This window comes from Phacochoerus africanus, chromosome 10 (genome assembly GCF_016906955.1).
Source record: "Phacochoerus africanus isolate WHEZ1 chromosome 10, ROS_Pafr_v1, whole genome shotgun sequence".
Lineage (NCBI taxonomy): Eukaryota > Metazoa > Chordata > Mammalia > Artiodactyla > Suidae > Phacochoerus > Phacochoerus africanus.
The window spans coordinates 37,948,294-37,965,322 of NC_062553.1; the positions used below are offsets into that span (position 1 = coordinate 37,948,294).

General features: G+C 40.3%; 1 protein-coding gene across 1 annotated transcript in view; it reads right to left on the reverse strand.

Moving 5' to 3' along the window:
- Window positions 1-17,029, reverse strand: part of TXK (TXK tyrosine kinase) — a 52,042-nt gene that overhangs the window by 15,662 nt on the left and 19,351 nt on the right. Inside the window, exons 6-9 of the mRNA XM_047798467.1 lie at window positions 11,866-11,945; window positions 10,795-10,922; window positions 5,004-5,078; window positions 1,564-1,735 (exon numbers count right to left, since the gene is read on the reverse strand). Coding sequence (XP_047654423.1) covers window positions 1,564-1,735; window positions 5,004-5,078; window positions 10,795-10,922; window positions 11,866-11,945 — 455 coding nt within the window. The remainder of the gene's footprint in view (window positions 1-1,563; window positions 1,736-5,003; window positions 5,079-10,794; window positions 10,923-11,865; window positions 11,946-17,029) is intronic.

The following is a 17,029-nucleotide window of genomic DNA, read 5'->3' on the forward strand; positions in this document are numbered from 1 at the left end:
TTTGAAAACTGGAACGTTACACTGCATTTGCTTAGCAAAATCTCTAGCAAAAATCTATCAGAAAAACAGGAAATAAGCTTTATCGGAAATAAGGCAAAAACAAATGAATTTGACCCTCCCATGGATAGTTTGGTCTAACAAACCCAACAAGTATTTCTCAAGGGCAGAGAAAGATGCAAACAGAAAAAGTTCATTGCCCTTTGCTGTAATTTTAGAACCTATTGATACACATATTTTTCTCACTGAAGACAAATGCACTTGATTCATTGTAGAGTAACCATGTCATAGATATGTAAATTTGTTATTTAAATATTTTTAGATTGGCAGATTTCTTCCTTTTTTTTTTTTTCCTTTTTATGGATGTGGGCACGTGGAAGGTCCCAGGCTAGGGGTCAAATCGGAGCTGCAGCTGCCAGCTACAGCCACAACCACAGCAACACTAGATCTGAACCACATTTGTGACCTACATCACAGCTCATGGCAATGCCAGATCCTTAACCCACTGAGCAAGGCCAGGGACTGAACCTGCGTCCTCACGGATACTAGTTGGATTCGTTTTAGCTGAGCCACAATGGGAACTCCTCTCCTTTTCTAATTGTTCTCTTTCCCTAGGTGACCACATCACGTTTCAGAGTTGTAAATGTCATCTGCGGTGACTGCCCTAACCTCTCTTCTGAACTCTAGACTCACTTATGTGCTTGCCTCTTGGTCACCCTTGGCTACCTAACACATCTCTCAAATTCAACACATCCAAAGTAGAATCCCTAATTTCCCCCCAAAATTATTCCACAAAATGCTAAGCTGGGAAATCCCAGAAGTTATGAGCAGCATCCAATGATCGACCAAGAGCCACTTCTGTTAGAGCTCAAGATTCTTAAATTCTCTGAAAGCAAATATTTTATCTTTATATTACCATTTAAACAGAAGCAACATTTTTGCTTCTGGGAGAAGGGAAAGAAATGTACTCATTCATTAGGCACCTATTATTGAGCTGAAAAGAATGCACATCTGGCCACTTTCATAGATTATCTCATTCAGTTCACATGTTGGTTGAGTGAGTTAGGTATTGTTAACACCATTTTATTTTTTATTTTTATTTTTGTGTCTTTTTTTGGTCTTTATAGGGCCTCACCACAGCATATGGAGGCTCCCAGGCTAGGGGTCGAATCGGAGCTGTAGCCGCCGGCCTACACCACAACCACAGCAATGTGGGATCCGAGTCACGTATTCGACCTACACCACAGCTCACAGCAATGCCAGATCTTAACCCACTGAGCAAGGCCAGGGATTGAACCTGGATCCTCATGGATAAAAGTCTGGTTTGTTAACCACTGAGCCACAATGGGAACTCCTGTTAACTCCATTTTAGAGGTGAGGAAATGGAGGCATGGAAAAGTGGAATAACTCGCCCAAGTCACACAGAGGTCAAATAATTTGCCGGGTCCCAAAACCAGCTTGGGCAGAATTTAGCACAAATCCATATGTGACTGACTCCAAAATCTGTGTTCGTCCCATGACACCAGGAGGTCGTATGATACTTATCTGGGTATCATAGATACTTACGTCATCACTTTAGCCTCTTCAATGAAATCCTCTTCAGACATGGAACCTTCGTTGATGGCCTTGATGGCAACTTGGACGTGTGCTCGCCACTGGCCTAAATAGACCACTCCAAACTGACCGCTTCCAATCTCCTTCACAAAAGCCAACTCAGATGGATCTATCTCCCACTTTTCTGGAAAAGTAAAACATCCATGAAGTTCCCATTGTGGCTCAGAGGGTAACAAATCTGACTAAATATCCATAAGGATGCAGGTTCGATCCCTGGCTCGCTCCGTGGGTTGAGGATCCGGTGTTGCTGTGGCTGTGGTGTAGGCCAGCAGCTATAGCTCTGATTTGACCCCTAACCTGAGAACTTTCATATGCCACCAGTGTGGCCCTAAAAAAAAAAAAAAAAAAAAAAAAAAAAAAAAATCCATGTCACGAATAAAGACAAACATGTTAAAACATTAGCGTTAAAAAAGATTTAGGAATTACCTCAACCTAATTTCTTCTTTTTATGGAGAGGTTCAAAAAACTTAAAAATGAGTAGGGAGTTCCCATTGTGGCACAGCAGAAGCGGGTTCCATTCCTGGCCTTGGTCAGTGGGTTGGGGATCCAGTGTTGCCATGAGCTGTGGTGTAGGTCGCAGACACAGCTCAGATCTGGCATTGCTGTGGCTGTGGTGTAGGCGGACAGGTGTAGCTCCGATTTGACCCCTAGCCTGGGAACGTCCATATGCCACAGGTGAGGCCCTAAAAAACAAAAACAAACAAAAAATTATAAATGAGTAGAAAGGACCTATAACCATTTTGAATGTTCTCATTGTGGCTTTAAAAGGTAATTCCAGAATTCCAGTTTAAAAATACAAACTCTCCTTACTTGGAGAGGAATTATGGATTTGGAAACACATTTTTCTTTCCAGAGAGACCCAGGATGAAACATAGTTCAGTGCCTTTCTAAATTAAACCTACCAAAAGCAGACCTGGGACCTCAATATGCATGTCCTCAGTCTGTTTTTGTCCTGGTGAGTAAAGTCTGAGGCAGATAAAAATGTGGGCTCCCCCTATTTCTTGTACTGTTCCTCGCCCACTCCCACCCCTAAAGGGCCTTCCTGCCCTTTGTCCTTTGTGGAGAGTCTAATCAAGTCATCTAATAAAAATTTTCAGTATTAAGATTGACCCACATCTAAGTATATGTTTGAAAGGAGATTGGTATTACTGAATATTCCTTATTCTAAAGAAGCAAGTCAGGAGAAAAAGAACTGTTTTTAAAATAACCCTCTGGAAAACTCAGAATCAAATCTTAACTTTTCAGTATCTCCTTTTATACAGCAATATCACCATCTCCTGGAACTTTATAATAATGCATTTAAAAGAATTGCAGGGCGTTCTCGTCATGGCTCGGTGGTAACAAACCCAATGAGTATCCATGAGGACACAGGTTCGCTCCCTGGCCTTGCTCAGTGGGTTAAGGAATTGCAAGGGCTGATGGCCCCTCATAACAGGTTTGCAAGGCATCTTCCTTCCCAATAGTAGGGCTGTTTTACAAGTAACATAAGAGAATATATTCATGACCTTGGGATTGGCATAGAATTATTCAATAGAATATAACCATAAAGGAAAATACTGATAAATTATACTTTGTAAAATTCCTATTTATCAAAATCCCATTAAGAAAATGAAAAGGTAAGCCACAGACTGGAAGAAGTTGTTTGTTAAAATGCATAACCGAAAAGAATTCCTATGCAAAATAAGAACAAATTGCTGTTCCTGCTGTGGCGCAGTGGGTTAAGAATCCAAAAGCAGTGGCTGGAGTCCCAGGTTCAATCCTGGCCTGGTGCAGTGGGTTAAAGGATCCCTAAGGGTTAAAATAACTGAAAGAGTATTTTCTCACAAGAGAGAAAAACCAGAAGGCCATTGAACTTCTGAAAATTTGATCAACATAATTAGTCCTCAGAGAAATGCATATCTAAACCAAAATGAGATACTGCTACACACATACCAGATCGGCTGAAATGAAAACCAAAATCAAACAAAAACCAAAAGAATATAAAATATTGGCAAGAGCAAAGATGTGGTGCAGCTGAAACTCCCATACACATTAATTTGACATAAGCGCCTTAGAAAATTGACTAAACCTGAGTGCATGTATACTCTGTGATCCAGCAGTTCTGCTTGTAAGTATATGTCCCACATTGTCAGGGCACAAGTGTATATTAAATGTTGGCAAAAGACACACAAGAATGCTTATAATGCTATTATTTCAAAGAGCCAAAAACTGGTTACAACCCAAAAGGGCTTCTGAAAAAGGATGGGCAAATCAACTGCAGGAGATCCATGCACTGCAACCTCAGACAAAACAACCACACCCAACACCATGGGAGAATTCACATGTGGAAGCACAAGAGAAAGAAACCAGACACAGATGCAGCATCTGATTGCATTTATAGAAAGGAGTCAAGGAGTTCCCGTTGTGGCTCAGCTGTAATGAACCTGACTAGTATCCATGAGGATGCAGGTTCGATCCCTGGCCTTGCTCAGTGGGTTGAGGTTCTGGCATTGCTGTGGCTGTGGCATAAGCCTGCAGCTCTGGCTCCGATTCGACCCCTAGCCTAGGAATTTCCATATGCCTCAGGTGTGGCCCTAAAAAGGGGGAAAAAGAAAAAAAGGAGTCTAAACCAGGCAAAATTAATTGGGCTCTAGATATGAATGGTGCACTCTTCTGAATGTTAAAAAATTGAAAATGTATTTTTTTAACTTAAGAGGACCATGTTTAACTTAAATAAGTTGCTAATGGTAGAATATTTTAATATATAGTAATGATGGGGCACCTATAACACCCTGCAATCACCATTCCATCCCAATTCACAGAGGTAACCCTGGGTCCTGATTATCTGCTACACAATCATTTTGTTATTTTTTTTCATTATGTTTAAAATCCTCCCAATGAGAGAAATATAAGGAAATAAAGTGTCGCCAAATTAGAAAATGCAATTCTCTGGCTCTTACTTATCCTCAGAGATTGGCTCTTACTTATTCTACCACATTCACTAGAAAATAGTTCAAATCACACTTTGTCCAAGTTCTATTCGAAAAAGGTAAAGAGGGCACTTTTAGTAGCTCATTTTAGCAAGTTCTCTTGGGGAGCAGTCATTTCCCAGCCACCCTCATAACCAGAGGACGACAATCCAAATATGCACATAAAAAGAACTGTAATTTATCAAAAGGGTTCCTAACACTTTACAACAAAATTGAAGAAAAAGTGAAACATGTCCCCCAAAGTTTAAATGCCCTTCTGAGATGCTTGTATTTAAACATCTCAGAAGAGAGATTCAAACTTGGAGCAGAAATGTAGCTAGACAGATATCTCAAGAGAATCTGAGACAATAAGAACACAGAGGGGAAACGGGGTAGATTCTTTACTGGATTTCATTTTCACTTGAGCACATGTGCATACTTTACCATAGCTAAAACCAGCCGTGGCTGGTAAACAGCTGCCCATCAGCCCAACTGGGTAACGGAGACGAGACATGAGCCCTAGGGAGAAAGAGAAGTCAGCATTTCCAGCGTAGTTACTAACACAACAACAACACAAATATACTAGAAAATAGTGCCATTCCTTAAATAGTTTAGCCAAAAAAGCATCCTACAGTGAGTCTCTTTGCTTATTTTCCCCATTAGAAACACACTTTTCATAAAGTAATATATATGCTCTTTGAACACAAAGAATCCAAGAAAACATAAAATGAAATTAAAGTCTCTTAACAAAATCTGAGCACCAAAGATACATTGTTATCATTCTGGTGAACATCTTTGCAAGTATTTTCATATGTGTATTTGAAAGCATATACACATTTGACACATTTCACAGAAATTTAAATGTTTTGCCATAAACTTTTTTTTTTTAACCTTGATTGGTTTTATTGGAAAAGCCTTCTGAGGAGAGTGGCCAAATGGTGGAGGAGGAAGACTCTGAGCTCAACTCCTCTCAGGGGCACCCCCAAATTCCAACCATGCACAGACCAAATAATGATGAGAAAGACCAGAAGGCCAGCAGAAAAGATCTACAACGAAATATATAAGGAAGGAACCACAGCCACAATGAGAGGGGTAGAAGAAGCAGAGAAGCGATATAATCACAACGAATAACACTGAGCAAGCAACCCACAAACAGAAGATGATTACAATTGCAGAGATTCTACGTAAGAAGTAAGGGCTCTGAGCCCCACATCAGGCTTCCCAGCCCAGGGCCCAACAGCAGGAAGATGAACCCCAAGAATGTTGGGCTTTTTTGAAAAATTAGAGTATAGTTGATTTACAGTGTTGTGTCAATTTCTGCTGTGCAACATAGTGACCCAGCCATACAATATATACATTCTTTTTCTCATAACAAATGCTGGAAAGGGTGTGGAGAAAAGGGAACCCTCCTGCACTGTTGGTGGGAATGCAAATTGGTACAATCACTATGGAAAACAGTATGGAGGTACCTCGGAAAACTAAATATAGAATTACCATGTGATCCAGCAATCCCACTCTTGGGCATATATCTGGACAAAACTTTCCTTGAAAAAGACACATGTACCTGCATGTTCATTGCAGCACTACTCACAATAGCCAAGACATGGAAACAGCCTAAATATCCACTGACAGATGAATGGATTAAGAAGATGTGGTATATGTACACAATGGAATACCACCCATCTATAAAAAGGAACAAAATAATGCCATTTGCAGCAACATGGATGGAACTAGAGAAGTTCATACTAAGTGAAGTAAGTCAGAAAGAGAAAGACAAACACCATATGATATCACTTATACCTGGAATCTAATATAGGGCAAAAATGAATCTTTCCACACAAAAGAAATGCATGGCTTGGAGAACAGACTTGTGGTTGCCAAGAGGGAGGGGGAGGGACTGGGAGGGACTGGGAGTTTGGGGTTAATAGATGCAGACCATTGCCTTTGCAATGTATAAGCAATGAGATCCTGCTGTATAGCACTGGGAACCATATCTAGTCACTTATGATGGAGCAGGATAATGTGAGAAAAAAAATGTATACATGTTTGTGTGACTGGGTCACCTTTCTATATACTAGAAAATTGACAGAACACGGTAAACCAGCGATAATGGCAAAAATAAAAATCATTATTAAAAAAATAAAAAATAAAATAAAATACACTCTCTTTCTCATACTATCTTCCATCATGCTTTAACACCAGAAAGCATCACCATAGGGTCAACATGGGGTCATTGGTAAAACTAAGATGATGGAGGCTGAAGCCAGGTTGCAGATGTTTAAAAAGCAATGGAAGGCGAGCAAGTAGAGAAAGTAGACGTGGACATGTTTTCCCCAAAGTGTGATTTAAATGAGCAATGTCTAAAGGAAGAGAGGGCCAAGGGAGGGCTTTGGTTTTTCGTCTTTTGAATAAGAGAAACTTAAGTATGTTTATAGGCTAAAAGGAGAAGGTCAGAGGAAGTAGAATAAACACAGGAAAGAAAGGAAGAGAGGATGGTGGGTGGTCCCAAGAGAAGTGGAGTGGTGGGAACAAGACCACAGGCATCACCGCTACCAGAGGGAGGAAGGGGGGGTGAGAGCACCCATGAGATGGAGATAGCGCATGTCTGGTGACTTCAATTCATTTTAAAATTACATTAAATTTAAGTTAACTTTTTTTTTTTTGGCCACCCCTGGAGTCTGCAGAAGTTCTCAGGCCAAGGATCAAACCCAAGCTATGGCAGTAACCTGAGCCACAGCAGAGACAATGCTGAGTCCTTAGGGCTTAGCAACTAACCCACCAGGGAACTCCTAATTTAACTTTTAATTGAAATATACTTGAGGTACAATATTATATAAGTTACAGGTGTACAGGGAGGGACTGGGAGACTGGGCTTAGGAGATGCAAGCTGTTACATTTAGAATGGATAAGTAATGAGGTCCTACTGTACAGCCCAGGGAACTATATCCAATCTCTAGGGACAGAACATGATAGAAGATAACATAGAAAAAGAATGTATATATATATGTATGACTGGGTTACTTTGTTACATTGTAAATCAACTATTCTTTTTAAAAAAGTTGCAGGTGTACAATAGAGTGTTTCACAATTTTTAAAGGTTATAGTCCACTTATAGTTATTATAAAATATAGTTATATTCTGTTTTACAATATATCATTGTAGCTAATTTTATACATAATAGTTTGTACCTCTTAGCCTTTGATTTTTCGAATAAAGACAGATAGGCAATTTGCTGATGGGCAGTAGATAATTCTGGAAAGGAGGTCTTGAGGAGAATCGTAGAAGTTTGAACAGAAAACAGGAAAGGATGCTTACCAGTGACTCTGAAAACCTACTTGGGGTTAGTTCCCTCATGGAGTTGGGACTTTATAACACATGATCGAAATAAATAAAGAACATAACTTCTTATGACCCTAACACTTTCTTCTAACTTCAAAGTTTTTGTTTGCCAAAGATTTTTATTCTGTAATTATCTCTAGTAGGGAAAAAAAAAAAAAAAGTCTGTCACTCCCGTTGCATTGTCCTCCCTTCTGCTAAGGAGATGGATTGTCATGAGCTAAACTAACCAGAAGTCAAAAAGTAGACAGATAGAGGAGTTCCTGTGGTGGGTGGCTTAGTGGTAATGAACCTGACTAGTATCCACAAGGACATATGTTCAACCCCTGGCCCCGCTCAGTGGGTTAAGGATCTGGCGTTGCCACGAGTTGTGGTGTAGTTTGCAGATGTGGCTCAGATCCCACGTTGCTGTGGCTGTGGTGTAGGCTGGCAGCTACAGCTCTAATTTGACTCCTGGCCTGGGAACCTCCATATGCCACGGGTACAGCCCTAAAAAGAACAAAAAAAAAAAAAAAAGTAGACCCAGGTATCAGCTTCAATTCACAGCCTCTTCTACACTGGACCTTTCCATGATATAATTTGTCTCTTTCTGGAGGAAATGGCAGTCATTAAACACAGATGCTGGAGCTGGTGGGTTCCATGGCTCCAGGGTTTCAAAGATTTCTGTGAGTTAAATCTCGCTGCAAATGCTTATGAATGGTGTGACCCTGAGCACAACTCATGCCCCAGGTTCGTCATCTGTAGGATGGAGAAATCAACCTCATCTACCCCATAGGACCTCTCTGAGGATTAAATAAATGAGTATCCATAAAAGCACTAAGAATAGGGTCTTGCCCAAAGTCAGCCTTCGATAAGTATCAGCTATTTGTGGGTCTCGTGCTGTTCCTCTTAGCGTCTTTGTTTCTCTTTTTCTTACTTCTTTTCTGTCTTCTTTCTTCCCTGATGAACAGCAACCATCGTTACAAGTTTTCAACCCCTGTTTTTCATTTTTTTCACTGTTTGGTCCAGCTTTAATTTTAAAAGTCATCTGTGTGATAGTTTACACGTTCTGCGAATAATTTATACACACTGTTATTTTTAAAAACCCTAGGGCGACCTAAAAACAGGAAGTATGTTTTCCTCATCCCCATTCTCATTCCGCAGGGGTAAACATTATCAGTTTGCAGTCTGTTATAATCTTTTCATTTTTTCTTTTTGTGGGCCATACCCAAAGCATATGGAGATTCCCTGGCTAGGGGTCAAATTGGAGCTTCAGCTGCTGGCCTATGCAGCAGCTTGTGAAAGAGCCAGGTCCTTAGCCCATTGAGAGAGTCCAGGGATGGAACCTACATCCTCACAGGGACATCATGTTCTTAACTTGTTGAGCTACAACAGTAATCCTATAATATAATTGTTTTTCTTTTTCTTTTTTTTTTTTTTGGCTGTGCCCATGGCATGCAGAAGTTCCCAGGCCAGGGATCAGACCCATGCCACAGCAGTGACAATGCCAGATTCTTAACCTGCTGAACCACCAGGGACCTCCTACTCTGTTATAATTTTTTTTTGGCCATGCCCATAGCATGCAGAAGTTCTGGGGCCAGGTAGAATCTTAAAGTTAGTTTTAAAATTATTATCTAAACTTTAATAAAATTTTCCTATGCACACATGCATGTGTGAACGTGACTACTCATTTTACAAAAGTGGGACTATAAAGATACTGTTTTGCACCTTTTTAAAAAACTGAAAAATTTATCACTAACATCTTTTCATGTCAGCACATCCTGATCTGCCAGAGTATTTTGTTGAACCTCACCACCACAACCACTCCATTTCTTAAATTTTTTCTTTGAAAGAAAAGGCAAGAAGACTGTGAAGAAGAAAACTCAGACCTGGTCTCCTAACTCTGAGAGTTTCTATCTCTAACCACAAATACATCCTCACTCTCCCCAGTCAGACACATTGCCACTTCCTCTCTAACCAGACTCCCAGGAGCCATCAGGAATGTCCATGTGGACCCATCCCATAAATGGATAAAGATTTTCCTTGGATTTATTCCTGATATTTAGAACCAATGTCATGGAAAAGTGGCCACTTTCCAAAAGGGGTTTTTGGTTTGTTTATTTTTTGGTTTTTTGGTTAACACAACTCTTCATGAGAAAAATCTGAAAAAGTACTGTCTAGAAGTCAAAACAATACGAAAGTTACAGTGGGTTCCAAATGCTATAATGCTGAGCTAGAGAGAGTACCCCATGGGCTCAGAGCAGTCCAGGACAGGTTGGATGAGGGCTGAAAGGCCAGAGCTGTGATTGCAATTGTGGTGGAACCTTCTGGAATCCTATTTCATTCCATAGATGATAGGCTAGTGAAAACAGCCATTATTGCAAACCACAGCTGGGGAAGGGGATTAAATATGTGTCTTGTGTATTCAAGTCAAATTGAAACTGTGAAAGGCTGTGTCCTGTGGAACTTTTTCTGTTCTCCAAACAAGAAAGAACAGAGAGTGAGAGATTGAAGGGTGATCTTTTACGGTCGGTTATTGTCTAAAGTAGAGAGCACATGTGTAGGGGCAAAGAGAAGGAAGCATAGTTCTTTAGGACCATCTGAAATTTTATTACATTTTACTCCATGTAAATTTCAAGAACGAGTGCATAATGATTAAATGGGCTTTTGCTTCTTTGTCATCTCCCATTTTTCTAACTTGGCGGAAATGTAAAAAGTCCACCTCCCCCTCCCCCCCCCCGACTAGAAAAACATAAAAAGCTCAATGTGGAGGAGAATTGTTCAGAAGACAGGCTATATTTCAAGCTCTTAAACATGTCTACAGGGATACTTGCTCCTGTTAAGTGTCTGACTGACCAAAAATGCACTGCTGGCCTGAGGCCTGACTCCCAGCAATCCTAGCCTGAAGTTTCCGACTTACCGGCTGCATTGTGCTGGTGATACCAGATCAGCTCAGGGATTGATTGAAAGAGGTGCCTTTCAGCCACGTACCACTGTCCTGAGTCATTCCTTTTAATCTGATAATGTTTGATGGTAGCCTCCATATTTCTACAATCAATAAAATGTGACTTCGTAAACATGCCAAAGATCATTCTGCAAACAAGTCAGTCCTTTAAGCAACAAGACTCCACCTCTGAGATTTGTATCCTCTCAGCACTTCACCCGGAAGAGCGGATAGGATTAAACTGAACCAGTGCCTCACTATTCCAGGGATGTTCCTCAGCTGTGGCCTTGGGGTCTTAGATTCAAACATAACTTCAGCCAAGGTTGTCTAGGTGACAGGTCTAGGGTCCAAAGAAGTAGAGCTTGTAATGGATACTTATGAGTATTTATTGAATCAATTATCAGTTCAATGAATGAACAGGTGCACTGTGAGAGATGTGAGGAGGTGTGGGACAAAGAAGGGGGGAAACCAGTCTAGGGTATATGGATGAGCAGGTCTGCTATGGGCAACTGGGGCTTAATCCACTTGGGAATGGATGAGAGACAGTGGGACACACCTCAGAGTGGTCCCACTAAAGTGCAAAGGAGCTGAAGGGCTTCTCCTCTACTCCTTGTGGGTGGAGGGTCACTCCTAGGATGCTAATGACCAGGCATTTCCGGTCCACCCCTGGGGACCACAAGAACCCACAGCTAGCGAACATCCTCAGGCAGAAAGAAACAGAAAGCTTTCTGAGTACAAGAGAGCTCTCGGCAGATAAACCCTGGGGTAAACCAAGAGTTACAAGGAAAGCACAGCAGTGTCTGCCACAACTAACAAAATCTCCTCACCTGATGGGTGAGACAAGGAGACAAGAGTGTTTCAGTAACTTATCCAATGTCACACAAGAGATTGTTAGGGACACCACTTTACCAATGAGCTACCCAGCTTCCAAGCCAGTAATTATCTACGTTTGGCTCTCCCTTATATTCTCTGTGTGATGTGGTTTCTATAACAATGGCTCTTCCAAGGGTTGTTATTTCTAAAGTGACCAAAATCACAGTTGCTTACCTCTTAGCTTTTATAAACACAGAAATGGTGTAGGATCCCAAATGTCTTGAATCTCTGACAATAAATGCACCTTCTTTAGACTGCAAAACAATTCATTCATTGAACAAGTTTATTCCTTATTAGGAAGAAAGACAAACCTACATCTCAATAACAAAAGCCAAAGCTCTTCAGGTTTATGACAAAAGGATGATACTGTTTTACAAATGCAACATTATCTCTTAAAACCTTATAGGTTTAGGTGTCATACCTATAAAACAAAATATAATTGGGACAAGAATTTGTAACGTGTGACTATGTAAAAACTTTGCTCCTGATTTTCCTAAGAAGAATTCTGCCATCGACAATGTGGTGCCCATTTTGTTGTTATTTTTGTTATACCGATAAAGCTAATAGAGACAAATAGCTGATAAATTAAGAAACCTGACAGGATTGTACTTTAGAGGAAAAGAAACATCATGGAAAGTAGGGGTGCGGGAAGCAGGGAGAAATATATCTGGAAGGATGAGAAGTGGGGAAAGAGACCAGGGTTCAGGATATGGATGGAATGAGAACAAACTTGGAGGAGTCTGGTGAGAAGAGTGAGGAGAGCCATTTTGCTCGCTCAATGTGTACAGGAGAGGCGAAAGAGAAATGGCAAGAGGGAGGAATATTCTAATAAGGTTGATCTTAAGTTATAAGTTGTGTCCCCACTGACAGTCTTTGAGAAACTCCAATAATGTTGTGAATTGCTTTCAAATAAACTTGAAGGTTGGACTGTTTGTTTGTTTGACACTATCAAGTTTCACCTGTATTACATGTGCTTATATCCATGAAGAGGAAAATATATGAGAATCTTGTCAAACCCATGAAGTGTTGGTAGGTTGCTTGAGGACAGCATGACCCAAAGAGCGTGATGGGATCCTCAAGATGAACACAAAATATCTTCTTTTTCTCCTTCCAGATGCTTACCAAGAGATCAGCCTCATTTTTTGGTCAAACTTTTAACCAGTGGAACAGAATGGAGAGCCCCAAAATAAACCCACATTTAAACAGTCAAATCATCTGCAACAAGAATATACAATGGGGGAGCTCCTTGTGGGGCAGTGGGTTAAGGATTGAATGCTGTCACTGCGCAGCTCAAGGTGTTGCTATGGCACACATTCAAGCCCTGGCCTGGGAACATCCATGTGCCATGGGTGTAGTCAAAAAAAAAAAAGAAAAGAAAAAGATAGCCTCTTCAATAAATGGTGGTGGGAAAGCTGGACAGCTACATGCAAAAGAATCAAGCTGGACTACTTTCTCATATCACATACAAAAATAAACCCGAAATAGATTAAAAAGTTTAATGTAATGAAACCCTAAAACTCCTAGAAGAAAACTTGGGTGGTAAGCTCTTTGACATTGGTCTTAGCAATATTCTTTTGGATCTGCCTTCTCAGGCAAGGGAAACAAAAGCAAAAATAAACAAATAGGACTACCCCAAACTAAAAAGCTCCTGCACAGTGAAGGAAACCATCAACAAAATGAAAAGGGGAGTTCCCATCGTGGCTCAGTGGTTAACAAATCTGACTAGGAACCATGAGGTTGAAGGTTCGATCCCTGGCCTCGCTCAGTGGGTTAAGGATCCGACGTTTCCGTGAGCTGTGGTGTAGGTCACAGACGGGGCTCGGATCCCGAGTGGCTGTGGCTGTGGCTGTGGCTGTGGCTATGGCATAGGCCAGTGGCTACAGCTCCTATTCAACCCCTAGCCTGGGAACCTCTATATTCCATGGGAGCGGCCCTCAAAAGACAAAAAAAGAAAGAAAGAAAGAAAAGGCAGCCTACTGAATGATGTGTTTATTTAGAAAAGATATATCTGGGAGTTCCCGTCGTGGTGCAGTGGTTAACGAATCCGACTAGGAACCATGAGGTTGTGGGTTCGATCCCTGCCCTTGCTCAGTGGGTTAAGGATCCGGCGTTGCCATGAGCTGTGGTGTAGATCACAGATACAGCTTAGATCCTATGTTGCTGTGGCTGTGATGTAGGCCAGCAGCTACAGCTCTGGTTAGACCCCTAGCCCGGGAACCTCCATATGCTGCATATGTGGCCCTAAAAAGCAAAATAAATAAATAAATAAATAAATTTAAAAAGCTACTGGAAAAGGTGCTTACTATCACTAATTATTAGGGAAATGCAAATCAAAACCACCATAAGATACTGCCTTATACCTATCAGAAGGGCCACCACCAAAAAGGCAAGAAATAGCAAGTGTTGGCAAGGATGTGGAGAAGAGGGAACACTTGCGTACTGTTGGTGGGATTATAAATTGGTGCAGCCACATGGAAAACAGTATGGAGAGTCTTCAAGAGATTTAAATAGAACTACCATATGATGTAGCAATTCCACTCCTAGGTATTTACCCAAAGAAAACAAAAATGGTTTGAAAGTCACAAGGATCTAAAAAAAATTAAAGCATGTTCTTGACTCTATACAATACATTCGAAAAATTGAGTAAAGTGGATAATGAGCTAGCAAAACATGAAATTTATCAAAATTGATTCCACGAGAGCTAGAAACCTTAATCTACCTATTGAACTAAAAATTTGATAAAGTTTTAAAAGGGCTATAACATTAAAAAGCACTACAGTTACACACTGTGATGTTATTAAATCTTAAAGAAATGATAGATCAATTAAGTAATTCCAGAGCATGTGAAAAGAAGAAAACATTTCTAAATTATACCAAGTGAGCCAAACATCAACACTAACAACACGGCAAAGATTGTGCACAAAAGGGAGAATGACCAACCAGTCTTTTCTCATATCAATACAAATCCTTACTAAATATTAACCGAATCCAGTAGCACAGTGAGAGAATAATATACCGTGACCAGGAGGGATTACACACAGGAATGCAAAAGGAATTTAATACTGGGGATTTTATTACTCTGATTCAGCACATTAATAGATCCGAGGAGAAAAGGTCTACAAACATCTCCATAGATCCTGAAAGAGCATTTGACAAATTTCAACCTCGAGGATCAGTTTTTTTCAAATTCTTTATAAGATGGGACTACATGTGTACTTCCTTAACACAATAACTGTTATGTACTTGAGTTCCAAGTCCAGCATCAAGCTTTATATAGAAACTATTCCAATTAAAATCAGGAAGAAAGACATACCCACTGTCAGCAATGGTATTTAACACCACTCTGAGATACTAGGCAATGCATTTAAATGAGAGGCAGAAATGAGGAACAATGAATTCAAAGTGTAAAAGAGAGTTGACATAATCACTGTTTGCTGTAGAGAAGATTATGTACCCAAAACCCAAGAGAATCCGTTGAAAAACTATTACAAACAAGTACTTGGATTTACCCATGTCATCAGTTACAAAATTAATTCACAGAAGTCAAGAGCTTTCGAAAGTAAAAATAATAAGGTATAACTATTTATAATAGCAACAAAGAGGTATTTTATCAAATACCTTAACCTTAAAAATACACGTGCAAGAGCTAAATGAAGAAAGGCTTGAAATGCTCCTGCAACTTTGCTTTTTCTTAGGTCTTCAGTCCATCTAAGATTTACTTTTGCTTGAGGCAGGAATCTAATTTTAATTTTGTTCTATATAAGTAATTATTATATGGATCATGGAAAAAATTGGTCCCTAAACTCCACTAGTTCGTAATGCATTGTTCATTTGTAATGAGCAACCTTCTCTAAAATGATCTGTAGGAATTCCCGTTGTGGCTCAGCAGGTTAAGACCCTGACTAGTATCTATGAGGATGCAGGTTCGATCCCTGGCCTTGCTCAGTGGGTTAAGGATCGAATGCTGTCACTGCACAGCTCAAGGTGTTGCTATGGCACACATTCAAGCCCTGGCCTGGGAACATCCATGTGCCATGGGTGTAGCAAAAAAAGAAAAAGAAAAAGAGACAGCCTCTTCCATAAATGGTGGTGGGAAAGCTGGACAGCTACAGGCAAAAGAATCCAGCTGGACTACTTTCTCATACCACGTACAAAAATAAACCCGAAATAGATTAAAAACTTTAATGTAAGACCTGAAACCCTAAAACTCCTAGAAGAAAACATAGGTGGTAAGCTCTTTGGCATTGGTCTTAGCAATATTCTTTGGTTCTGTCTCCTCAGGCAAGGGAAGCAAAAGCAAAAATAAATAAATAGAACTACATTAAGAACCTGACTAGTATCTATGAGGATGTAGGTTCAATCCCTGGCCTCGCACAGTGGGTTAAGGATCTGGCGTTGCCGCGAGCTGTGGTGTAGGTCAGATGCGGCTTGTATCCCATGTTGTTGTTGCTGTGATGTAGGCCAGCAGCTGTAGCTCCAATTCAACCCCTAGCTTGGGAACGTCCATATGCCACAGGTGTGGTCAAAAACAAAACAAAACAAAACAAACAAAAAACTGTAAATTTAATGCAACCAACAGGAAGTTTTTTTTAAAACAAGGCAAAGTAATTCTGAAATTCATATGGACAAAATATATACCTCCAGAATGTTTCTGAGAAAGAAGGGAGGCTTGCCATAAAAGAGAAAGCTCTAGCATTTAAAATGTACGATGGCAGAACATGAATAGGCAGGCTGATCAATGAAAGCAAGCAGTACATCCAGATACCATTTTTTATGTTTATGTTGAAAGTGACACCTGAAATCGATGCAGAAGAGGTCACTTGGTAAAGAAAAAAAATTAACTTGGATCCAAACCTCACTCAAATAACAGGAAAACTTACAAATGGAACAAACATGTATAAGTGAAAAAAAACCCACTGAAGTAATCAAGAAACATGGGGGGAAATTTTTTATAATCTTGGAGTGGATGGGCAATTCTAATTGGACCCAAAATCTAAAGTCTTACAAAACTTTGTCTTAAAAATTCAGGAGTTCCTGTCATGGCACAGCGGAAACAAATCTGACTAGGAACCATGAAGTTGTGGGTCTGCTCCCTGGCCTCTCTCAGTGGGTTAAGGATCTGGCATTGCAGTGAGCTGTGGTGTAGGTTGAAGATGAGGCTCAAATCCCAAGTTGCTGTGGCTGTGGCGTAGACCAGTGGCTACAGCTCCAATTAGATCCCTAGCCTGGGAACCTCCACATACTGCGGAAGCGGCCCTAGAAAAGGCAAAAAAAAAATTGCCTTAAAAATTCAAATATGTAAAATTCAAATATTATCCATGTTAAAAAAATTAAGATG